General features: G+C 36.9%; 1 protein-coding gene across 2 annotated transcripts in view; it reads right to left on the bottom strand.

The window, feature by feature from the left end:
- Positions 1-377: 377 nt before the first annotated feature.
- PSMD1 (proteasome 26S subunit, non-ATPase 1) overlaps positions 378-27,293 on the bottom strand; it is a 96,918-nt gene continuing 70,002 nt past the window's right edge. For both annotated transcript variants that reach the window (XM_005610697.4, XM_001498019.7), the window contains exons 18-25: positions 24,165-24,281; positions 18,281-18,383; positions 13,525-13,694; positions 11,697-11,789; positions 9,873-9,959; positions 9,139-9,285; positions 2,135-2,290; positions 378-586 (exon numbers count right to left, since the gene is read on the bottom strand). In XM_005610697.4, the coding sequence (XP_005610754.2) occupies positions 2,144-2,290; positions 9,139-9,285; positions 9,873-9,959; positions 11,697-11,789; positions 13,525-13,694; positions 18,281-18,383; positions 24,165-24,281 (864 nt within the window). In that variant the 3' untranslated portion in view covers positions 378-586; positions 2,135-2,143. The remainder of the gene's footprint in view (positions 587-2,134; positions 2,291-9,138; positions 9,286-9,872; positions 9,960-11,696; positions 11,790-13,524; positions 13,695-18,280; positions 18,384-24,164; positions 24,282-27,293) is intronic.

Genomic DNA, 27,293 nt, shown 5'->3' with positions numbered 1-27,293 from the left:
AAGCAGGAAACAATAAGCAAAGCTTATTTAAAAAAAAAAAGCTTCTGAGCTGCCTAAACAGACTACATTTCCCTTGCATCATTACAGGGACTTCTTCACTAAGTGATGGCCCCTACACCCTCAATCCCATTAAAAAAACTGCAGAGAATTCTTGGAGTGATGAACAAGGGTTGATACTTTTTCTTTCTTACTTTTTTCCATTATTTTTCAAATAAGCTATAAAAGAGTTAAACTTTTTCATTAACATGAGAGTCACGCACACTCATCCTAGCAAACAGGGATTTAGCTCTTTGGGTTTAGGCATTTCACGGTGGGGGGAAAGAGTACTGGATCCATTTATTTAAAATCTGCGTTGAAAAATAAACAGAAAGTCCTTGTTTATCTGGAGATTTTAATATATTTATTTGAAAACCAAGTTCTGTGAAAGAGCGCACTAAATAGTCATATATCTTCTCTTCAACCAAAGATGTGGAGACAAGGTTCTTCAGGTCAGCGCAGAGGCAATGATATATGCAGTGAATAGCAGGTCTCAGCATGAATTTCCAGTATGAACCTGAACAATCTTCTTCAGACAGGCAATGAGGTCCTGGGCAAGGGGGAAGAAGGGGAAGCTAGGGTCATTCTTTATTTTAAGAACATTCTTCTTTTTTCTTCTACTAGCTGCTGAAGTCTAAAACTAGCCCCTAACCCTGCCTATGCAGTCCTAACATGCCAGTTTGTGCTAAGATAGATTATAGTTTTCAAACTCCTATTGGACTGAATATTTTATCCTTTTGAAAACTAAGAAGAATCCAATTTCCAACTAAAAACTTCTAAGCCAGGGGCCGGCCTGGTGGCGTAGTGGTTAAGTTCATGTACTCCACTTTAGTGGCCTGGGGTTCGCAGGTTTGGATCCTGGGCATGGACCTATACACCGCTCATCAAGACATGCTGTGGCAGCATCCCACATACAAAACAGAGGAAAACTGGGACAGGTGTTAGCCCAGGGACAGTTTCCTCACCAAAAAACAAAGAATAACAACAACAAAAAAACCCCACCACCACCACCACCAAAAACTTCTAAGCCACCTTGTAGTTACTGAACCAGGGGGTTTTCAGTAAGGTACTGTGAAAGGTTGAAGGGGACTAATGCGAGCCAGTTCAGTTCTACATAGAGACTGAGTGCTTGTGGTATTAACACCGTCAAGTGCTAGTTCGGTAAAGCTTAGGAAACAATCAGAGACTGAAAGATAATTTTCGAGAGTAAGTTTAGATTACAGGGAGGTTAGTATAAATCTCTCTCTAAGGTCCAAACCGTCTCCCAGAGGCTTGAATATATTCTATTAGTGGCGGGGGTTCTGCCTTAATATTTATCTGAGATTCTGTAAAAGCTTTCATTAATTGCTAGTCAGTGTGTAACACTCACACTCACGGTGCTGGATTTGCAACCTCACATTTAAATGTGTTTTTCTTTTGTCATAATGTAATAAATGATACTGTTGTTATTTTCTTTGAAGAGTAGAACAAATTCATATTTGTCTGACAATGAATTTGCACTCGGGTAGAATTAGAGAACCTTGACCATACAGTTTACATGCATCTTCAAATATGTGATGACCATTCAAAAAGAATGGGAGAAAGAAGAATGACAATTTCATGAAATTAGATGATTCTAATCTTTTACATCTAAAGACCTGCCTTCAACATTGTTAGAACACTGGCATAATAATAATCTTTTCAACTGGACAAAGCTTTGTGTTATAGTCTAACTGACCGCAAAGTACCTATAAGTACTGTGTCTTACACACATTAGGTGTTTAAAAGCATTACTGAATGAATTAATGTTAAGTACCAAAAGTGTTGGCAAAGGAAAGGGAGGGAGAGAAGAATCAGCAAGAAGTCTAGACCTGCGCTACTCAAAGTGTGATCTACAAACTATAACTGATCCACAACAGGGAGCTTAAACCAAAAGGTAAATCCACTGCATTAGTGAGCAAACTTGTCGGTTCAGCTGACTTTTTTGGAGAGGGTAGCAAGGTTTTTCAATGTAAGGAGCATTGTGTAGATTTACATTCTGGAGCAAGCTCTGCATAAAACATCTGTGAAGTACTGACAAAGAGATTTCCCTTGATACACAATTTTGATCCACACACACCTCTGGTCCTTAATCATCAATATACTCAAATGGTTCTGGGGGTTCTGGCTCTTGTTCCTCCTCCTCGATTTTCGGGCCATGGGCTGCCACAGGTTCCACCAGCTCTTCAATGTCTTCACTGGTATCCTTCAGAATGATGATGCCTCCAATGGAGAGCTGTAAACACAGAGCAAGGAATGAAGAAGCACAAGCTCCACTCATATTTGCAGACTGCTCCAGAATCCAGAGTGCATATTGTTAAATGGCACCTTAAGACTACCTAATGATCTGGAAGTGAAGAACTGGGATAGAACAACACTTTACCAGATGTCAGGAAACCTGGGCATTTGTGCCTGTGTGATACTACACTGGTCACCTAACCACAGTGTTCAACTGTAAGAAGGGGCTAATAAGATCATCTGATCTATTCCTTCAGGTTAGTCTGAGGACTGAATGAGGAAAAGAACGTTACTGTGCGTTACAAAGGATAAAGAGAACTGTGATCTATAAGGAGTATTTGCAAACTTAACCCAGTGGCTCTGGATCGTAGAACATGTGGTTCTGTTCCATCTGGATGATGCATCCCAATTTAGGAATAGCTGTTTCCCAGTACTAGCCTCAGTCTGATTGCAGGGAGAATGTTTACTGTCCAAATACGGTATTTTAATGCCTTGCTACTCAACACGCGGTCCTGGACCAGTAGCATCATTATCATCTGGGAGCTTGTTAGAAATGCAGAAAACTTGGCCCTCCCTAGATCTACAGAATCTGCATTTTAACAAGATCCCCAGGTCATTTGTATGCACATTAAAGTTTGAGAAGCACACTAGTCTAACAGATACTTTTATTTGTGAGAAAACCATCATTTTAGACACAAAAGACAACCTACAAATGAAAAGCCAATTTTTCTCCAGCAATTTCAGAATGACAGAGAGGATAACAAATATCACAGATATCTGAGTGTTTTCCACTTTAATCTACAAATCCTTGTGATGCAAGACAATGAAGAAAGAGATGAGAAACAAAAAGGAAGGAGAGTGTAGAAGCAATTCTATTAAGCCTTTTCCCAAACATATTAGCAGAAGGTAAATTCAAACACCAAACTGTTCACCCATCTCTGGTGTGCTAATCTTATTCTATTTGCTTGCCTGTGTCAAAGGAAATGGAAAGCTGCTCTCTATAATCAAATCAGTCAACAGTGGCAGGGCACATCTGGAAAAAACATATTTCTACCAAAGCACATTACTGGGAAGGAAAAGAAGCCCAAGTACATTAGTCAAATGATTCACATATGTACAAGCACCCCTGCACTTCAACCTAATCTGATTTTTCATCATCAGAACTCTGCCCTGCCATTCTGTAAAACTGGTGTGCCTTCATGAATTTCTAAACTATTTCCCTTCTCTCAACACATACATATTCCTACATATTCATCTATCACTCTTTCCCTTAAAAAGTCTGTTTTTCTTGAAGAGGAGCCATTTTATGAATGGACTGCCTTTAATGCCAATATTCACCCAAGAACAATCAGAGTACATAGCCACTACCCTAATCCTCCATGGCCTAAAAGTTTACTCAACCTTCTAAAGGACCAAATGGAAAAGGATGTTCTACCAAACAGAAAAAAACACCCATGTTTACAAAAAGACCTCCTATATTTTGGAAACATATGGCTATAGGCTATAACTCTTCTATTTCAGGCTTAACTAGAATGAAATAACCCAACTCAAATCCTGCCATATAATCAACATGGCTTAGGCTTATTAATGCCTTATATGTTAGTGAGAAATTTCACACTCTCCCAGCAGAGAATAAGATACATGACATTCTGTTTCCTGAGAAGGCTAGTGACAACTGAAGATATAAGCAGTGGGACACTTCCTGTTGCCACAATCTCTTGAAGACATCTTTTAAGATGGATAGGAAGCAGAGTAGGAATGCTATCCATTTTCAAAACTATAGGTGCCTCTTTCAAATGCGGTGTCTGAGGAAGGTTCTGATGACCTTGCCATTGAGGGTACAGAAGTGAGTCAGGGGGCATCCTTTTCTTCATTACACACACACAGAGCCAGTCTTTTCTTTTCTTTCTTTCTTTTTTTAATTGAGAAATAAATCACATAACATAAATTAATTCTTTTAAAGTATACAACTCAGTGGTTTTTAGTATATTCACATAGTTGTACAACCACCTCCACTATCTCATTTAAGAGCATATTCATCAATCTAACAGAAACCCTGCACTCATTAGCAGTCACCCTCTATTTTTCCCTCCCCTCAGCCCGTGACAACCACTAATGTAACTCCTGTCTCTATGGATTTGCCTGTTCTGGACATTTCATATAAATAGAATGATACAATATGCGGCCTTTCGAGTCTGGCTTTTTTCACTTAGCATAATGTTTTCCAGGTTCTCACATGTTGTAGCATGTATCAGTACAAACATCACATTTTGTTTATCCAATCACCCGCGAATGGACATTTAAGTTGTTTCTACTTTTTGACTATTATGTATAAAGCTGATATGAACATCAGCTGGATCACTTTCTGTTTTATCCATTTGATCAATCTCTGCCATTTAATTGGACTGTTTAATCCATTTACATCTGATGTAAGTACTGGTAAGGCAGGATTTACTCTTGACATTTTGCTATTTGTTTTCTTATGTTTTATATATTTTTGTTCTTCTATTCTTCCACTGCTGGCTTCTTTGGTATTAAATAGATATTTTCCAGTGTACTACTTTAATTCTCTTGTTGATTTTTTTAGTTTATATATATTTTTAAGCTTTAGCATTTCCTTTTTACAAATTAAAAGTTTTAATTTTTAATTAAAAAAAATTTTTTTTTTGAGGAAGATTAGCCCTGAGCTAACATCAGCTGCCAATCCTCCTCTTTTTGCTGAGGAAGACTGGCCCTGAGCTAACATCCATGCCCATCTTCCTCTACTTTACATGTGGGATGCCTACCACAGCATGACGTGCCAAGCGGTGCCATGTCTGCACCTGGGATCTGAACCAGCGAACCCCCGGCCGCCGAAGTGGAACGTGTGCACTCAACTGCTATGTCACTGGGCCGGCCTTGAGAGTTTTTAATTATAAACACTGGTTTATAACATTATATAAACTTCATGTGTGCATCACTGTATTTCGACTTCTGTGTACACTACATTGCATTTACCACCAAAAGTGTGGACTCCATCTGTCACCATTCTAATGGTCCCCCTTTACCCCTTTCACCTTCTCCCAATCCCCTACTTTTAGTCTATTTTTTGAGTTATTTTCTCAGTGATTACTTTTGGGGTTACAATTAACATTTTAATTTGAAAAATGGCAACTTAATTTCAATAGTGTACAATAACTTCACTGCAATTTAGCTGTATTTCCCCAGTACTTCCTGTTGTTACTGTGTTACGAACCGAATGTGTCTCCCCAAAATGCATGCTGAAATCCTAACCCCCAAAGTGATAGTATTAGGAGGTGGGCCCTTAGGAGGCAATTAGGTCATGAGGGTGAAGCCCTCGTGAATGGAATTAGTGCCCTTTATATAAGAAGAGACATGAAGAGAGCTTGCCTTCCCTCTCTCTGCTCTCTGCCATGTGAGGATACAAGAAGAGGGCTGTCTCTAAGCTAGGATGAGGGCCTTTACCAGGAACTCAATTATGCCGACACCCTGATCTTGGACTTCTTGTCTCCAGAACTGTGAAAAATAAATGTTTGTTGTTTAAGCCATCCCTTAAATGGTAGATGGCAATTTGTTACAGCAGCCAGGAGTAAGACATATTGTAATATTAATTATATTTTTGTACAGCGTATACACATCAACACCAATTTATGATTGCTGTATACAGCTATGTTTTAAACTAAATAGGAGAAAAAAGAGTTACAAACAAAAACGCATCTACACTATCTTTTCTATTTACCTATGCAGTTACATTTACCAGTGCTCTTTATTTTTTCTTGTGGATTCAAGCTACTGTCTAGTGTCCTTTCATTTCAGCCTGAAGGGTTGACTTTAGCAATTCTTGTATGGCAGGTTGGCTAGTGACAATTCTCTTAGTTTTTATCTGGGAATGTCTTAATTTCACCTTCATTTTGGAAGGACAGTTTTGCTGGATATAGAAATCTTGGTTGAAAGTCTTTTCTTTCTGCACTTTGAATCTGTCATCCTATTGCCTTCTAGTCTCCATAGTTTCTGATGACAAATAAGCTGTTAACGTCATTGAGGATACTGTTACATGATGAGTTGCTTCTCTCGCTGCTTTCAAGATTCCCTCTTTGTCTTTCAATAGTTAATTATGCTGTGTTTAGAAATGGATCTCTTTGAGTTTATCACACTTGGATTCACTGAGGATCCTGGATATGTAGATTAACGTTATTTACCAAATTTGGAAAGTTTTTAGACATTATTTGATCAAATATTCTTCTATCCCTCTCTCTCTTTGGGACTCCCATTATCCCATTCCGTGTATATTGGTATGCTTGACAGCGTTCTACAGTCTCTGAGGCTCTGTTCATTTTTCTTCATCTTTTTTTTTTTCTGGTTGTTCCTCAATTGACCTATCTTCAAGTATTTTCAAGACTGCTTGAATCAGCTGCTGAGTTCCTCTAGCAAATTATTCATTTCAGTTATTGTATTTTTCAACTCCAGAATATTTATTTAATTATTTTTTATAATTTCTATCTCTTTACTGATATGATTTATGGAGACATCATTCTCATACTTTCTTTTTAGTTCTTTAGACATAGTTCCTTTAGTTCTGTGAACATATTTTAAATAGCTGATTTAGTCTGTCTGTTAAGCCCAACATCTAGGCTTCCTCAGAGACAGTTTCTATTAATTACTTTTTTCCCTGTGACTGGGCCGTTTTTTATTTCTTTGTATGTCTTGTAATTTTTTGTTGAAAACTGGACATTTAAATAATATAACACAGCCACTCTGGAAATCAGATTCTCCCTACTTCCCAGGGTTTGTTATTGTTGTTTATTCTGTAACTCTTCTGAACTACTTCTATAAAGTCTGTATTTTCTGTCATATGTGACCTCTGCAGTTAATGACTAGACAGGGATTTCCCTCAATACCCAGAACCAGTAAGTCTCCCAGTGTTCGCTGAGGGGCTGAGTGTGTGTGTTGGGGCACACCTTCAACAGTCAGCCAGGCAGCTGGTAACTCTTCCCTAGCCTTCACTTCTTGCTTGTACAGAGGCAGTCTTTTGACTCACAGATGAACAACTGTTACAGCTTCCTCTGACTTATTTTAAGTGAAGGCTTAACAGTCATTTAACTTCCAACTGAGGCATACCAATTGCCTCACATGGCCTCATGACATCAAGCATATACTTTGTTGTCTTCAGTTCTTCATAATTGTCAAAAACAATGGGTATCTTGTATGCTTAAAGTATTTACTAGTTGTGGACTACTACATCCATTCTGGACATACTCCCACTTCAACTGGCAAGAGCAGTTTGCAGATGCTGTTAGAATGCATTCTCTGTGAGACTGGCCCGGTGGTGTAGTGCTTAAGTTCACGCGCTCTGCTTCAGCAGCCTGGGGTTTGCAGGTTCAGATCCTGGGCGTGGACCTAGCACCGCTTGTCAAGCCACGCTGTAGCAGCATCTCACATGAAATGGGGTAAGACTGGCACAGGTGTTAGCTTAGTGACAATCTTCCTCAAGCAAAAACAGGAAGATTGGTAACAGATGTTAGCTCAGGGCCAATCTTCCTCACCAAAAAAACAGAAGAAGAAAGAATACATTCTTTGTAAACATGCCACTGGAACAGACTGGGTTGCAGATTAGACAGTGACTACATTTGAGGTGTCCACTCGTGGTTCTATTAATTCATTTATTCAACACTACACACCAAATAGTGTTAGGTTCTAGTAATGCAAGCTTAACAGAAGGTGGGAGATCTTTAAGATATTCCCTCCTTCCTGGACTAATCGCCTGCTACCTACAGATGTCTGGTGACCAAGCAATATTTATTGAGGATTTACCACATGCTAGACAGTGTTTTACATATGACAACCTATTTAATCTTTACAATATGCCTAGGAGGTAGATAGTATCACCATCCCAATTTTACAGGTGGGAAAACTGAAACATAAAGAGGTTAAATGACTTGTCTTAGTCACACAGCTCAGAAATGGCAGAGCTGGAATATAAACTTAGTTCTGCCCAATTCCAGCTCTTCACCACTAAATACAGCTATCTTCCATCCCTCGGCCTTGTCTCTTCTAGCTGATAACGTAGTGAGGTAAGACTTTGGCTCACAATTGGTAGGTGAGAGTTGCCTAGCACTCACCACCATCAGAAATCATCTTCAAGTTGATGAGAATGGGTTTACTTTTCTATAAGGATCTAGAAATCTTGTCTATGACATTTTAGACAGGCCCAACATGGACATATTAAATGTGTCTATTAATGACTCTCTAGTTTTCTAGATAGAAGAACCTAGAAAATAGAAACATTATCATGTTCAAATTTCTGATCAGCATTTGTTTCTAACATGAAACATTCTGCCTTAGAATAAATTAAACGGCATGAGGATCTTTTTCTAAGTGTAAAATTCAATGATCTAAGTGCTTGTGTATTAACTGTACTACCTTGTTCAATTGTTGCTACATTCCTATGAGTTAGGGATAATAACTCTTATTTTACAGTAGAGGAAATTGAGGCAGACAGAGGTTTAATACCTGACCCAAGTTCATATAGGCTGTAAGTGGTAGAATCAAGATTCAAACTCAGGAAGTCTGGCTCCAGAGTTTATCCTAATCACTGTGCTGTACTGGGAACTTCGATAGCATAAGCCTCTAGTAGATGAAGGATGTTTGCAGGGTTACACAAAGAAAAGGGAAGCTCTCTCAAATCTACAGAGAATGGAAAGGAATGTTCTCTCTTTTGCTAAGAGATTTATTAGTACTAGAGAACCTTCTCCAATGCTTTGGAGATTTATCCTTCTCTACCAATATTCCATTGTCCTACGGATTAATATCCCACTGACATATAGCTAAGGGCCATCAGTAACTTACTGGTTTGAAAGGCTGGTATCTACAGGTCTCTGGCATGGTCAGGACCTTAAGCTGAGCAGGCATAACTCGGGCTGGGTTATCCAGTAACTGGAAGTTTGGCTCAGGTTCTTTTTTCTTCTCTTTTTCTTCCTTTTTCTCTGCCTCATCCTAGAAAATATTTAAAAAAATAACACAACAGTGGTTCACTTCTGTTCCACATCACTAAATAATGTTTGATAAATTTACTGAGCAACTATTAGGTGCAAAAGGTAGTTAGGATTAGACACAACGGAAGTACAACTAAAGTGACCACAGACTCAGAGGAGGGAGAGGGTAACTCCGCTTGGAGGTGAGAATGGTATTGTACTTGGTTTTGAAGGATGAGAAGGTTCTTCTACCAGCAGAGATCAGAAAATAAGGGTCTATTTAAATAAATAATATTCCCTTTGCCTAAAAGTGCCTTTCTTTCTCCTACTATCATTTCATTGTCTGCTGAAAATCCTACTCTGCCCTTTAAAACCCATTTTAGTTATTTCCTCCAAGAACTCGATCCTGATTTATACTCTTATATTCTTCCCATGAATGAAGAGAATTTCTAAAGTCTCTTCCAGTTAAAATTACATGCATTTCTATGCTTGGAACAGGATGATTATGTAAAGGAAGACAAGAGCAAGGTATAATGTCCAACTAAGGAAAGATCTGGACCAAGACAGAGATAGATACATCAACCCATATGACTACCAAGTTATACCTACCACTTCCATTTTCTCCTCCTCCTTTTTTTCTTTTTCTTTTTCCTTCTTTTTAGCCTTGGCAGTAATAGATAACACAGCAGTGGAAACCTAGAAGAAATGAACAGGGTAAACTGTCGTAATCCTTTTCCTATAAACAAACGTACAAGCCCAAAGAGAAGACAGTCCTACAATACTATTTTGTTTCCCGGCAGTAAGACTCATAAAGAACAAAATAATCAGGGAATAAAAGGGAAAAGCAAGGAGGACCTTTATGCACATAATTTACGACTATGGTCATCAGGTGAATCTTTAGTTCCTGGGGTCTCATGTCCAATACTCTAATTTTTTTGATCTGTAGCCTATCTTGCATGTGGATTTGCTATCACGAGCTTGTGAGATAGAGATGTGGGTGCCACATGCTTTTTTACTTTATAGGGAAAGCATTGGAAAACATAAACATTTCCTCCAAACCTGCTTGTAAAGATATTCTCACCGGACTAGATGCCCTACAATGGTAATACACAGTGGGTGAGTGGTTAGCCTGGAATTATCCTCCTTGATGGGTCTCACTGAAATCAAAGGTGAAACAGGGAGTTTGAAAGGCCAGGCAGTGTTGGTGTAAAGCTGACCTTGTTTCAGACCCAAGTGGGGGGCGGTCTGCAACACAGCTGATGAAACAAGATGATGTTGTCAAAGGATATTCATCACTCATCACTCTTGAATTTGGTTAATTATATAAGTATCCTTATTTACACACAAAATTTACAGCAAATAATCAACAAGTGGCTAATACAGAACATTATCCTAAGAGAAAGATCCATTTCCCTAAACATAAGGTATCATAAAGGATAGTTTTACTGAGAAAATTTCCCAGGCAGGTGTAGTTCTCTTAATTCACCACAGGTTGATTTAACACATAATGAGTGTCCTCATATACTGTTGGTAGAAGTATAAATTGGTTATATCCATTCTGAAAGGAAATTTAGTTAATACCTATGAAAATAAGTAACATACAATTTTTTTTTGTTTTGTTTTGTTTTTTCCAAGGAAGATTAGCCCTGAGCTAACATCTGCCAATCCTCCTCTTTTTGCTGAGGAAGACTGGCCCTGAGCTGATATCCGTGCCCATCTTCCTCTACTTTATATGTGGGACGCCTACCACAGCATGGCTTGCCCCACAGTGCCACGTCCGCACCCGGGATCTACTGGTAAACCCCAGGCCGCGGAAGCGGACCGTGAACACTTAACCGCTGCGCCACCGGGCCAGCCCCCATTATTTTTGATCAAGCAATTCCTCATCTAAGATCCTAACCTATAGATATACTTGTACAAGTGCATGAATATACATGTATAAAGATTCTTATTCCAGTCTCATTTGTAACAGTGACAAATTACAAATAACCTTAAATGTCCGTCAGACAAGGAACTGGTATGATAAATAATGGTATATATATATATATAAAGAGATTGCTCTGCAGCTGTGGAAAAAATGAGATCCATATACATTGGAAATTTTAAAGATAAATTGTTAAAGTGAAAACAATAAGATGTAGAATCGTATGTAGAAAATAATTCTATGTGCAGTATAAAAAGTATTGATATGTGCAGAGAAAACATTTGGAGGGATTCACAAACTGTGATTCTTGCAACATGGGACATAGATAACCAGGAGAGAAAAAGGGCTTTTACTTTATATCCTTTGTAATGTTAGATTTTACCATGACAAGTATTACTTTTAAAATACCTAATTTAAAATGTAAAAATACTTAAAATAAACCCAAGTAACACACTAAGCAGCTTCCATATATATAAGTATAGTGCCGCTCAAAGGAATGAAGAACCTACCTTTTCCTTTTCTTTTTCTTTTGGTACTTCCAGGGGGGCAGGATATGCAAATGTGGATGGTTTACAGTTTGATTTATACTGAACTTTCGGCATCTGAAGAAATAAAAGAATTTTTTCCCTTTCTATTAAAATAATCAAAATCAAGATTTAAGTATTCTATGCTCTTAACAAGCACACGGATGCAACGGGATGCCAAAAGTTTCAATCCACACTGAATATTCAATTGCAGTGCTATTCAATTGTTATCACTCCTCCCTTAAAGGCTTCTGTCTTCTTTCAATAATTAGTTTTGAGGTGCTTTACAGAACTACCTGCAGTTCCTTATACTTTCCTGAAGTTCTGTGCCTTTGTGTATCCCTTTATCTCATCTTTACTGACCATGCACCCCACTTCTTTAGTTTAGGTCCCACTCTTGGTGTGAACATCAGATCAACTGTTACCTCCTTTGTAAAGTATGATCTGATTATCTAGCCTGCATACCTAACGTCCCCTCCTTGTACCACACTAACAACCTACGTAAGTCTGCATACAGTTCCTACACCATATAATCACACCTTACAAGAGTCTAACATAAAGCCTAACGGAAAAGTCAGCTTCACATTACATATTGACCAGGTTTAAAGTTCTAGTCTGAATTTTTCTCTATTTACCCAATTTGCATTGATAGAGAATGGTAATAAACATCATATTTACTAGCATAAGTAATCTTGTCTTTTCCATCCCACTTCCATTGTAAAGAATGGAAATAGAGATCATAAAATTGTGTGCCAGAGGAAAAAGTCCCTAAAGATTATACAAGATGTTTAACTATAATGTTAAAGGTTAGGGATTGGAAAACCAAAAGATTCTTGTTTCAGAGCTAAAACTGCTAGATATTTACAAATGTGAGTAGTTTAATACTGAAACACTTGAAGGATAACTGGCTGTACACCTATACTGAAAAAAATCAACTCAATGAAATAATCTTTATCAGCCATTATTTTGGCCTCAAAATTTTCCACTCTGAAAATTTAATAGAACATTTTAACGACAGTGATGATGAGATGTAAGAGTTATTTAAAGGTCAAAAGGACTCTGAGAGGATGGAAGAACAAGAAGGTAAACCATCAGGCCACAGGACTAAGAAAGAGCTAAGCAGAAACTCCATTAAAAAAAAGAGGCTGGTGTGATGACAGGGGATGCATCACCTTAAGTCTCTGACCTAAGTGCCTAGTTTCTTTCTGTCAGATTCCCTGGCTCCTCACTACTGGTCTTGTTTTCTGCCACCACCAAAGAGACAACTTCCTATTTTGTTTTTCCCTTTAGTAATAATCCTTTCTTCCTTCAAATGCTCTAGCATCGTAACTCTGACATATGTCCCTGTCTCAACCCTTCATTCCTTACTAAGATTTGGTTTAGGTCCTCTTTCTTCCTTGTCTAGATTATTGTAATAGCATTGTAATGGATTTCCACTGATATGAGAATGATGTTTCTAGAATACAAAGTTCATCACGTCATTCACCTACATGAAGCCCTTCAACAGCTCCCACAGACCTTCGGTATTACATAAAGTCCATCAGTTAGCTATAAAGCCTTTTCATATTTTTATGTTTTGCCCCCTCTCTCACCATTCCCTCTCAATTGATTTACCCAAGGTTACATAGTTAGTAATGAGATTTGATTTTCAAAACTCCCAACACACTCCAATCAACAAGGTGAAGACTCACTTTGAAGGGGAAACACTTTATTGATGAGATGTCAACTTACCTTTAAAACTTCATGAAAATCTTTGTCAGTGGGTGGTGAACTATACACTACACAGTATAAAACCAATATCTCAAAAACATACCTTTAAGTCCTTGTTAAGACCAATGACACAGGTAGGGGTATAAGCCAACGACAGGAAATGTGAAAGAGGAAACCAGAACCAGAACTGGGTAAAGACAAGGACGCCAACCACAGAAGGCATATGGGTGTGCCCAGTCCTCGACTGCAAGGAGATTGTGACATTATGACCACCTGTGGAAAAAGAGAGAAACCATGAACATGAAGCCAGTAGGGCAATGATAAAGATTTCTAAGTACTGCACTAGGGAAGCATTTGGTGATTATTTTAAGAATACAGTTCATAAAATCGAATATGTAGTCGCTGGAATTAGTTAGCCAGCGAGCTCTCCAGGGTCTTCAAAACTGGAAGTGCTGTACTTTAACTGGACTCAGGGTAAATCTGGATCTTCTTTCTATATAGCCAAGCATTTTTCAAAAACTAAGCCTGAAGGATATCAAAGCTGTATGCTAAATTAAATATTAATCTATATTATACATTGGTTTTTAATGTGCTAATAAAAAGCAAAATTTTAGTACACATCACATTTTCAAACAGTGGGGACTGAAGCAAACTGGAGAGTTCATGTCCTATTTAAGGAGTACATGTTACTAGAGATGCAGGTCCAGGGTCACTAGGCAATTTTGTTTTTAAAAGTAGACCCAAATCTGGATTTTGTCCAAAATTTTGCAAACTTTGCTAGGCAGGCAAAACAAAACACGTGTTAAGTCACATTTGGCCCATGGGCTGCGGTGTTGTAGCCTCTGGTCTATCTGGTAACAGTGTTAGTGCTAGACCCTAGAACTTCAAGACGCAAACCTTTTAGTTTACATAATATAGTCTATAAAAATGGGACTTGTCTATATCTGGTCACCACCCTAATCTGAATTCCAATTCTGGATCCTTGCTTGCTCAAATTTCCCTTTTCTTAATCTCAGTATCACCTTCACCTCACAGATACCTTCATGTTTTGCTTGAAGTCAGGAAGTGAGTACTAACTTTACTAAATCAAAAAGCATTTAAATTTTTCATAAGAATCAAGGTTCTACTGTTCAATCAAATACTCTAGATTTTCTTAATACTCCACTAGAGATTTTATCTGGAAAAAAAATCAGGTATATTTAAGTTTTGTTTTTCCAACAGTAATGAGTTATATACATTTATTGTCTGCTTATCCTCTTCCCTATTCTAACCCTCCCATTCATTGAATGCTTACTATATATGGAGAATTTTGAACAAAATACTGAAAAAGATCCCAAAGAGCCTCCAGTCTAGTGGAGAAGACAGACAATGAGATAATTAAAATGAGGCATAAAAATATTATGCTAGATATAAACCTGGGTACTAGTGGGGACATACAGCTAAGCATGGTACCTAAGCCAGGGTGGGGGCTGGGTAGGATAGAAGAAGAGGGGGAGAGGCTTCCCAGAGAATGTGATGTTTGATCTCAGTTTCAAAGCTGAATTTCCTTTTATTTCAATAAAACCTATCTTCTTCAGACTTAGAAACTAAACTAGCCTTTTATTCTAATAGTGTGAGATTTAACATAAAAAAGGGAGAGTTTATCTTATTGAGAGTGCTTACAGTTTTACAAACTTCAGTCCTAAACTTTCTTAATCTTCAGCTCTTCTCCCTGTAGTTGCCCTCTCCAGATCTTCTCTACGACCACTAACTTCTCAGAGATAGACTGCAGGACTATACATTGCTCTAATGCAGCTGCAGCACAGTTTTGTAGGAGGACAGGATACTAACATAGTGAAAGGGGGTACGAGAATAATTTTATGTTCACAATAGTGAGCATGACAGTACAGAAGTTTTATGTACTAAATAACACTAAAATACCGAATGCCAAAATCATTATAAAGAGAAATGGAAAGAAGCATCAAAACTTCATGGGCCCATGACAAATCAGACAGACACAAAAAAAGAGGTGGCAGGGGAGGGGGCTGAAAGAGCAAGGAAGAAGGAGAAAACAGAGAGAAGATTTCTAGTAAAGATGGCAGAATAAAGCTGAAACACAGAATTATCAGCCCCTAATTCTTTTTTTTTTATTATTAATGTTATGATAGACTGCAACCTTGTGAGATTTCAGTTGTACATTATTGTTAGTCATGTTGTGGGTACACCACTTCCCCCTTTGTGCCCTCCCCCCACCCCCCCCTTTTCCCTGGTAACCAGTGATCAGAACTCCTTGTCAATATATTAACTTCCACCTATGAGTGGAGTCATATAGAGTTCGTCTTTCTCTGACTGGCTTATTTCGCTTAACATAATACCCTCGAGGGCCATCCACATTGCTGCGAATGGGCCAATTTTGTCTTTTTTTATGGCTGAGTAATATTCCATTGTGTATATATACCACATCTTCTTTATCCAATCATCAGTTTCTGGGCATGTAGGTTGGTTCCACCTCTTGGCTATTGTAAATAATGCTGCGATGAACATAGGGGTGAAAGGAACTCTTGGGATTTCTGATTTCAGGTTCTTAGGATAGATACCCAGTAATGGGATGGCTGGGTCATAGGGTATTTCTATTTTTAACCTTTTGAGAAATCTCCATACTGTTTTCCATAGTGGCTGTACCAGTTTGCATTCCCACCAATAGTGTATGAGGGTTCCTTTTTCTCCACAACCTCTCCAACATTTGTCACTCTCGGTTTTGGATGTTTTTGCCAATCTAATGGGTGTAAGGTGATATCTTAGTGTAGTTTTGATTTGCATTTCCCTGATGATTAGCAATGGTGAACATCTTTTCATGTGTCTATTGGCCATATTTATATCTTCTTTTGAGAAATGTCTGTTCATGTCCTCTGCGCATTTTTTGATCGGGTTGTTTTTTTGTTGTTAAGCAGTGTGAGTTCTTTGTATATTATGGAGATTAACCCTTTGTCGGATAAGTGGCTTGTAAATATTTTTTCCCAATTAGTGAGCTGTTTTTTTGTTTCAATTCTGTTTTCCCTTGCCTTGAAGAAGCTCTTTAGTCTGATGAAGTCCCATTTGTTTATTCTTTCTATTGTTTCCCTCAACTGAGGAGTTATAGTGTCCGAAAAGATTCTTTTGAAACTGATGTCAAAGAGGGTACTGCCTATATTCTCTTCTAGAAGACTTATTGTTTCAGGCCTAATCTTTAGGTCTTTGAGCCATTTTGAGTTTATTTTGGTGTGTGGTGAAAAAGAATGGTCAATTTTCAATCTTTTTCTTTTTTTTTTTTAAGATTTTATTTTTCCTTTTTCTCCCCAAGCCCCCCGGTATGTAGTTGTGTATTTTTAGTTGTGAGTCCCTCTCGTTGCGGCATGTGGGACCCTCCTCAGCATGGCTTGACGAGCGGTGCCATGTCTGCGCCCGGGATCCGAACTAGTGAAACCCTGGGCTGCCGAAGTGGAGTGCACGAACTTAACCACTCGGTTACGAGGCCAGTCCCTAACCCCCCTTAATTCTTAACAAATAACTCTAATATAGTAAAAACCAGCAAAAAACTGTAGTGGTACCAAATAAACAAGTAAAGAGTTGTAGTTTAAAACCACAAACTTCAGAAAGTGGCAGCTAAAATAAAAAAGATTATGGAGTAGTAAAATATTACTCCTAAATCCTATTTAAAAACTTATTAACAAAAGTAGCCAACGTGTAAGGCTACATCTATATGATTCCAACTACATAACACTCCAGAAAAAAAAAAAACTAAAGCTATGGAGAAAGTCAAAAGATCAATGGTTGCCAAGAGATTGTCAGAGCAAGAGAAGGATGAAAAGGTAAAGCACAGAGGATTTTTAGGGCAGGGAAACTGTATAACATTGTAATGATGGATACATGTCATCATGCATTTGTCAAAACACAGAGAGTGAACCCAAATGTAAACTGGAGACTGATTAAAATCCAGCCAATTAAGTATCAAGTCTTAGTATAGATACCCAGGAAAAAGAAGTAGCAATAAAAGATATGGTAGTGAACACTGAACCCATTTAAATATGGAACTAAACTGTGAGAATTATGATTTCACAAGAGAAAGTAAATATTATAAAACATGACAATGTAAACATAATACAAAAATATTGGAAAATGGTAAAGAATGAGAAGGGAGAAACTATGGCATGTCAATGTCTGTATTGTTTATACATGGGAGAGAATCAATGCCATGGAGAACTGAAATGTTTACTTTACCCAAAGTATCCATCGAGTATTTTCCCTATTTATATACTGCTGTAAGGAACTGTCTTTAAATTAAAAAGAGAAAAATAAATTGTACTTTAACACTAAAAACTTAAGCAGCAAACTCTCAACTTCTTGGAAAATTAAAACAAACAAAAACACCCCCAGTGACAAATGAACTAAAAGAGAGACGGATTTTTTCCTTAAAAATTTTCCAATGTCAACTTGTTTAAAACTGATATATACTAAGAAAATGAAAGAAAAAAAAATTAGCCAACACTCACTGAACACTTTACTAAGTGACAGGCACTGCTCTAATTGTTTTACATGTATTTTTAACCCTCCCAACACTACAAGGTAGACTTTACAAGACAGAAAGACAACATTAAGAGGGGTCAATTACTTCTCAAGATTATATACCTAGTGTTGTGAAAGGACTGGGATTTGAACCCTAACAGTCTATACTCTTAACAACTCTACTAAATTATTTCTATGCATTACAGGCTCCAAATTTCTTCCAGGAATAATTTGCCCCAGACTCAACTTCTATTACGTCATATAGTTAGAGCAGACAGTCAATTCATTAGATTTAGTTTAAACAAATTAATAAATCTGAAAGACTTAAAAACATTTACCTGCATCTAGTATGCCCTGGGCCAGTATAGCGCCAAACTTGGCCATGACATCATCATGTTTATCATTGATGACTTTGGAATACAGCTGTCTGAACTGATTCACCTGAAGGAACAAGAAAAAGAATTACAGTCTAATTCTATTCGTTTGCTGTGTCATTTTAGAACAGGGAATAGATTGCTCAAATGGTAATGAAACTAGAGTTCTGAATTTCAAAACATGTAAAAAGAGAGGGATATGGACCAGATTTGAAGGCAACACAGCTCCATGGTTGAAATCATGGGTGTTTATGCCTTTTTCTGGTGTGGGAGCCCAGTTCTGTTTTCAAGCCTCATCCCACAGTGGATGATTCAGACTCAAGGGAATGTGAATGTGAGAGTGCACTGCACCACTGTTAGTCAGCAGGCTTACGCAGTTCCAGTGAACACTGAGGCTTTCATCGCACTGTGAATTCCAGCGGTTCTGCTTTCCGTCAACCTTACAGATTTCCTAACAGGCACAGTCCTTCATTTTCACCTTAAAGTAAACTACCCTTCACTGAAGTTGTGTGAGGTATATTTTGGACTAACTGTATTCACATATACAGTAAAGATTTTCATTATGTATACACATTAATTTTTGAGAACATGTCACAATAATTACTCTTATCAAAACGAAAACACCAAAATGGAACATGTTCTAACTCATGCAGGGTAGGATTACTGGTAATTTTTGTTTGCTTCTTTATTCTCTTCTGCATTTTCTAAAATTTATATATATTGCTTTTATAATTAGAAAATAATATTTACAAAATATAGTTCTTATCAATATATTTGTGATTCCTTTAAAACTATTTGGGTGACAGTAAGGGAACTATTTTATGCTTCTTCCATGTCTTACAATTCTGTTTTCCCACCGGTGCTTTTCAAATGGTAGGCACCGAGGAAGAAGTCTGCTTGTTCAAGAAGCACCTGATCATGGAGCTCCCCAAATCTGCCAAAAGCAGAAAATATTGAATTTGAGTTTCCTAATATAACGACTTTATTCTTTCAGCATCTCTTCCCCTCTTCATTCGTCTTGGTCTGGGAGGCCACATTATGACATACTGCAGAATAATACAGAATCAGCCAACCCTGGTTTATAAATGCCTCTGCTCTAATAAGCTGTTTGGGTAAGTTACTTAGCTTTTCCGAGTCTCAGTTTCCTCATCTCTACAGGGTATATTATAGCACCTACCTTACATGGCTGTTGTAAGGATTAGATGAGGTAATATATATGTAATGGCATTTTATAGTTCTCTAAGTGTGGCTGTCTTCCCTTACTGGGGCAGAATTCTACTAGTCCTCCTTGACTATTATCTCTGCAACCTAAACACTGCTAACAAAATGATAGTCCTTAACCATGGTTCTCATGTTTTATTCATAGGCAGCAAGAGAATATGACAGGACAAACAGTGAATTAACTCTGCCACTACCCTGATATGACCATTATTAAGCCATTTATTTCTCTAATTATAAAACCCAGCATGATTAGAGCACCACCAAATTCTCTTCTAGTTTTAAAAATCCTAAGGTTTGATGCTTTTACTCTGGTTCAACAGGTCAAATTCCTTTGATTCTGAACTTATTTTAGATGAACACTTACATTACCTTATATAGGATGGAAATTTTATGTGCTAAAGGTTTGTGAAATATTTCATGAACTTATAAAAAGAAACACTGTACAAAGCACTGTATGTACATTATAAGGAAGAATTTAACTATAAAATTGTACCCCAAACAACTGGAAAACATTCAGTGAAATTGGAAGATGGATTAAAAAAAATCAATGCAAATATATAACGGGCTTATCCAATAAATATTAAGTAGATTACTTTAAAAAGCTAGCTTTAATCATTTAAAAATTTTTTCCCTCATATTTCATTACTTTATGTAGCAGTAACTTGATTCTCCTTATCATGATTCTTTTTAAAGAATTATTATTTTAGTAGGTAGGATGGTGTCTTCAATTTGGAAGGCGACTTTGAGATCAGCTGGTCTGTTCCCTTTATTTTACAGATGTGAAAATTGAGGTATGATAGGTGAAATGACTGGCTTGCTTGCAATCACAAATAACTAATTGCAATCATGGCTAGGATCATGATTTTATGACTCAATTACATTATTATTAACAGTATTGCTCCCCACATAAAACAAAGTAGAATTTGTAGGAAAATATCATATTGATTTCTCATTTTATATTATGATAATCTCACAGAAAAGAAAATTAAATTTTAGGCAACTCTGTGATCCACATATTCTGCTGTGCCTGATTATCTAAAATCTACCTTCTCCAAATTCAAGCATAACATTCATCATGTTTTTAACTCTATACCTTACACACTGCTGGAAAAAGAAACCCACTCTTAGATGTCAGAGAAAAATACAGGATGAGGAAAAGGGAATAAAGTTCCCTGGAGTCATTTCTGTTGGTACTTCTCACCTGGTATATCTCTTCCTTTCTATTTTTTTCTATTTTCCTGGATATAGAAATGGAGCTGCATATCAGGGATTAGTTGTGGAGGTTTTTTTCTTTCATCTTTCTATGACATTATATCTGCTCTTATGACTGCAACTATGGGTCTGTAATTCCTTCCACAATATCCTTCAGGCCTGGAATTTTAGAAAGTTAACATGGTGCATACACCATATATTGTGCAATACTCCCAGTGGAGTGTGGGGGCAATATCCCATAATCAAACAAATTAGTATTTCTGAAGTAACAAAATCGTTGACTATTTACACTAAATGGGATAAATGCTATGAATGAATTCATAGGGGTTAGGCAGCCCAATGAGTCCTTAAAAACAAACAAACAAACCCTTTTAGTTTTCAGAGCTTTATGGATTTTGGATTTGCAGATAAAGGGCTATGGATTTATATAATTTCTTCGCGGCTAGGTTCCTAAATCTCTTTCTTCAGTTCTGACTTTTTTCCTATGCTCTCATCTACTTCCAACTGACTTGCTGTCATCTCAAACTTAACGTGCCTAAAATGAAAATTATCTTTATTCTTCTTTCAAGATATTCCTGTCAATGCTATCACAATTTCCCCATTATCAATATCTAAAATTATCTTTTTAGCTCCCTTCTCAATTTTATTAGTACTATTTCGTTTATGGTAGTTGCATGTAGCCTTTTCTTTGTATTACCACCGACACCATTAGAGTTCAAGTCCCTATCTTAAGGCAATAGTATGGTAATACAGATTTCTATCTACAAAAGTGTTATGCTGTAAAATATCACCTTATAATAAAAATTTCATACTTATAATTTCACCTTATAAAAGTTCAGACATCTCTCTACAGAAATATTTCTAGGTACCATGATGGCTCACAAAAAGCTGAATCTACGCAAACTGTGATTTACTTTAGAAGTGCAAAGCTTATCAAGCTTGGCCAAATATGATCCTACTTCCAAAAGGATACCTGTCAGTGGTGGGAGAAGCTTCCCTGTAGCAGGCCTTCGGCCAGATGATATCAGGCAAAGAGCACTTGATCCTATTCTTACACTGTAATATTTTTATCTGATTCCATACATGATACTTCTTATGTACATGTTTAAATAACTGCTAAAGGTAGATTTTATTTAACATGAAAAACATAAAGAGTGGAGTTAGGTTCTTGACAGACAAATAGGTCCAAGGTCCTATAAAAGGACGTTATTCTAGTTAAATGGTTCTGAACTTCTGGTCTAAGGGTTTTCTAAATTGGGTTTGTAATCACCCAGGGGTGAATGCATGTTCCTGGGTCTATGCGAGAGAGAGTAAGCAAGAAACTGGCAGAAGAAAAGCAAAGATGTACTAGAATTACTTAAACGAAGTCCACAGGGTCTAGAGCTAAGCAGTAAGACAGCATTCTGTAAAAGGATGTGATGTATATCACGATTACATAAAAAATTTCCTTTGGAAATTTCCATTGTGAATATCACAAAATATCTGAGAAATATTCCTTCTGGATTCCTTTGAGGAGGGATTATAGTCTTGACGAAATTAACACGATCTTTGATTTTGAGGCATTTCCACTTCATTTCATAGACTGGTTTGCAACCTTGTGACTAGGACTCTGTAGCCTTGAGAAGTTACTTCTCTTCAAACTTGTTAATAGCCTTTTCTTTTTAGCAAACTGTCACACACCACCCCAAAAATACCAATATTGCCTTGTTAGCAATTATTAGATAAAAGAGAGATGATATAAACTATAGTCTATAAAGCTCTTTATCACATGCTAATGGCAGAAAATGAACTTAAAGAATTCATGAGCTAAGTAACAATTTAACTCTAAGGATTAGCATTTCCTGAAACAATATTTGAGTTTTACACTGTCATATATAATTTTGCTATTGTAGTCAGTGGGGTACACATTTAACTTTCCCCACCGAGTTTGTATTAATGGCAAAGGCTATCAGCTATAACTGCATTTCAGCATTCTTAATCAATACCCAAGATCATGATACAACCTGACGGTGGAAATGTGCCTCACATACTAACATCAGCTAAGGCTGGGTTCAACAATATTTTATGGAATGATTAAAAAACTTTTTTTAATTGCTGCATTTCTTCACTTTTTCTAAATATGAAAAGATTTTATTCATTTATTAGAATAAACAGTTGAATACTTTTTCAAACTACACAGGCTGCCCTATCCCAACCCCATTCCAAGGGATTCTGCCATTGTTGGTGTAGAGCTTAGGGCTGTGAAGTCAATGAAATCCTACAGCGGAAGATGGGCAGATGCAAGATGGGAAGATGGTAAAACATTTGTTTTATTCACAATACAAGTAATATGAAAGCCACCTGTGAGGTCAAAGTGAATAAATATCTATATATTACTGTTAGAGAAGTGCTTTCCATGGCCTAAACTTCCTTTTTTATGACATTACTTAGTTGGATAACCTCCAGCTGATAAAAGCTCAGCAAAAGATCAAAAGCAGAAATAAAAGATGTAAAGCTACTCATATCATAACTGCTATATTTAAAAACAAAAACCAAAAAGAAATGTAGTCTGAGAAGTTTTTATGTTCTACAAGATATAATATATTAAGTATTATTAAAACAGATTGAAAAATCTGATTCTGTCTTTGCAATAATCCAACATTTGGAAGTCTTAAAGATGGGCGTCAGAGGGACCACTTGAGACCTTAATGTGATCAATGGTCACTGTGCACTGACAGGTGACACATAAAGTAAGAGGCACTAGCCATTGACTCAGTCACTATTGGGGAGTACTGGGGGAGGGAGAGAAAGGAAAGGGCAGGCAAAGCTGCACTGAGAACTGGTTATGCTCCTATCTACAGAAGGGCAAAATATGCAGGAATGTTTCTGTGGGGAGATGTGGGTCAAGGAGGAAAGAAAGCTGTACTGGAGCCATCTGGAACCCTGCCCAAGAGACTGCCCAGGAGGGCAATGACATTCTAGCAGAGAATCTGGATGCAGTAATTTCTGAACTGAGATTGTATGTACTATATAAAATGTCTGGAGGACTTTTTATTACCCCAAAATGACGGATCAAAAAAATCATAGGCCACCTGAGTTTGTATCTTGTATCAAAGAAATAAGTTATCTCACTGAATACATTTTAAAAGGACAGTAGGAGGTCAAAATTAAAGTTGATTTTTATGATTTGATCAACCCATGAGTTCTAATTTTGTGAGTATGGCTACATAGTTGAATTAACAAAGTAACCATAAATCTGTAAAACAATGCATTTTAGGAGCTTTATATATTTAAAGTTTTCCCATTCTCTTACCTCTTTACTTCCTGTGAATTCAGTGTTTACCATATTTGAGGTATAAATATCCTCAAAAGAAGATAAGTTAATAAAGAAAAGCCCAAACCAGTTCTCTTTCAGAGAATTTTTTTGTTTGCTCACCTTTGGACAAGTGATTTCAGTCTGCTGGATCATGATGAGAGCTGAAGCTATGAGAGCTCCTTGCCTCACATAGTTCACAGGGTCATTTGTCATTGGTTCTAGCAAATTAATTGCTTCCTAAAAGTATTAAAAAAAGACTTTAAATAAAGTTGATATAGCTGGATTTTCAAATTAGTTACCGTCATTCTAAGTCAATATTTTCATCTAACATCGTAATGACAAGTTAATTTAAGACTACTTGGATGCACTAGTTCAGAACTGAGTAGGCTTTAAGTTTCAATACAATTGATGGTAAATGAAAAGAAAGCTTATAGATCATGAGTGTTCCTGTCTTGAGGTAAAAGAGTTCAAAAAGATAGCAAGAGAAAATGAGACTAGTGTTTCATAAGCATGTATTATTTTCCAGGCCCAGCAGTGGGTATTTTATATATGTTATCCCACATAATCTTCTTAATCCTTAAAAAAAAACCCAATACCACATAACAATCTTTATAAAGAAAGTAAGTGAGAGCTAAAAAGGTTAAGTAATTTGCTCAATTTTATGAAAAAGAATCCTTGGTTAAATAAGTTTGGGAGTTCTTGCATACTATATATCACCTCGTCTTGCAGATTTAAAATGTATACAGCATATCAAAGACTCTAGAAATGTACATAACAAAAGCTCCAGAAAGCCTTATTAAAGAAACCACTTGAACATTTTTTATGTTAGCATTTGTCCACTGTATTTGACCAAAAACTCTTTTGTTGTTATGCCCCACATAACTTCTATTAACACTCTGCAGGAGCTTGCTAAGTGTCACTTTATAACATCCCTTATAAGGTGCTTAGGTAGGTATAAATCTGGAGGAAGAGCAACGGGTTTACAAAATTATCAAACTTATTTTTTTAATACAGTACAGCCAGCCCTCCATATCCATGGGTTCCAAATAGGGGATTCAACCAACTGGGAATCGAAAGGCTTACAATGGTTGCGTTTGTACTAAACAAGTAGACTTGTTTTTCCTTCTCATTCCCTAAAGAATACAGTATAACAACTATTTGCATAACATTTACACTGCATTAAGTATTATAAGTAATCTAAAGATGATTTAAAGTTGGAGCTGACCCCATGGCCAAGTGGTTGAGTTCGTGCACTCCGCTTCAGACGCCTGGGGTTTTGCTGGGTCAGATCCTGGGCACAGACATGGCACCGCTCATCAAGCCATGCTGAGGCGGTGTCCCACATGCCACAACTAGAGGGACCCACAACTAAAAATATACAACTATGTGCCATGGGGCTTTGGGGAGAAAAAGGAAAAATAAAATCTTTAAAGTCTAAGGGAGGATGTGTGCAGGTTATATGCAAATACTATGTCATTTTATATAACGGACTTGAGCATTTGCAGATTTTGGTATCTGCGGGGGGTTCTGGAACCAAACCCTCTCCAATACTGAGGGACGACTCTCGTGTCATTTCTCAAATATCCTTTGTTCCAAGGCCAAGGAAAGGAAGAATAAATTGAATCCCTTTGTGGGGAAAATTACTTCAGATTTCTTTACATGTGGATTTATTTATTTTTAAAAATCAGACCTATTAACAGAGAATACACGTACCAGATGAGTGTATTCTTTCTCCTCACTTCACTGAAAAATGCAGTGACATTGTACGAAAGAGTAAGTTTTTCAAACATTACTCATATTGTCAATATTGTTTATGAAGTAGTCATGATAAAAATATAACGAAACTTTCAATTTATAAGTTAAAAGACCCTAACTTGGCCTTTGAGGCATGTGATATAACATCAAAGACATATTTTAGAATAAACATGTTTCAGGTTTTTAAGAAACAAAATTAATTAAAGCATCAAACCTCAGTCAAATAGATATTGATATGCAAACCATACAAACTATTTAGAAATAAAGCAGACTTGTTTAGTATGAGTAATAAAGATTTTTCATTGAATTAAGTTGTCAGATGCTGTGTCTCAAAGAACATTTGCTCCTAGATATAATATTAAGTTTAGAATAATCTGGAAAGAAAAAAAAATCTAATTTACACTTAACTTATGAGGCTTGACATAAATGTCTACTAAAGACCTGAGGGAGAAAATACTTAGTAAAACATCCAGCTATATTCTTTCCTTTGCTTACAGGATAGATGTGTCCCAGAAAAAAAATGAAGGCCAATTTCTATAAACTGCATTTTATATACCCAATGACATTTTTAATAAAACTGAAGATAACATTTCGCGTATAAGAAATTCACTCTCCAAAGAAATGAAAACATTTTAAAAAGAAGACTCTGTGAATACAGAAACCATGTCCAACTTGTTCATCATACCCTTGAGTGCTCTTCCCCCCATCATTCATTTGACTGACATTTACTGAAAGTCTACCAGGTGCCAGGTCTGACTTGGGTTCTAGCAGTGAACCTTCTGTTCTCAGGGACCCTACATTTCAGTGGAAAGGAGACAGACAATAAACAAACAGGTGCAAAAATATGTCAGGTGGTGACAACTGCTATGAAAAAAAAAATAAAGCAGGGTAAGGAGACAGAATGAGAATATATCGGAAGAAATGTCTCTCATAAATTTTTACACAATTCTTGCCACATGTACTGAAAACGCCTGTTTTAATTCCTAGCTTCAATTATGTTTTATGTGACTAGAAAAAGTTACTTGTATCCAATACTAATACACTTTATTAGAGAAAAAGTCAAGCAAATTAAAATTTAATTCCTGGGATCAATCAATTAACTAATAACTATGTTTTATTTTAGTTTGGACAAGAGATGATAAAAAAGTGACTCCTCTCTGATGGAAAGACACTGGGATCATAACCATGTTCTTTGTCTTTCTCTGACTCTCTCTCTCTCTCTCTGTCTCTCTCTCTCACACACACACACACACACACACACACACACACACACACGTACGCATGCCTGCAAGTGCGTGCTCTGTTAAAAGAAAAGTTCACCTTTTGGAGAGGTGGCCAAAGTGTGTGTGTGCTATGAAAGGCAAAATGTGATCATTATGTTATTGCTGTGAATAAATAATACTTGTTATTTAAGTAACAGTGCATTTCTTTATGAATCTCATGATGAATTATGTTTTCAAATCATCAACTTGCCTAGCCCAACTCTTTATTTTG

Source organism: Equus caballus, chromosome 6 (assembly GCF_041296265.1).
Source record: "Equus caballus isolate H_3958 breed thoroughbred chromosome 6, TB-T2T, whole genome shotgun sequence".
In the NCBI taxonomy this organism is placed as follows: domain Eukaryota; kingdom Metazoa; phylum Chordata; class Mammalia; order Perissodactyla; family Equidae; genus Equus; species Equus caballus.
The sequence above is the reverse complement of the archived record's forward strand: the minus strand, read 5'-3'. Positions and strand labels throughout refer to the sequence as shown.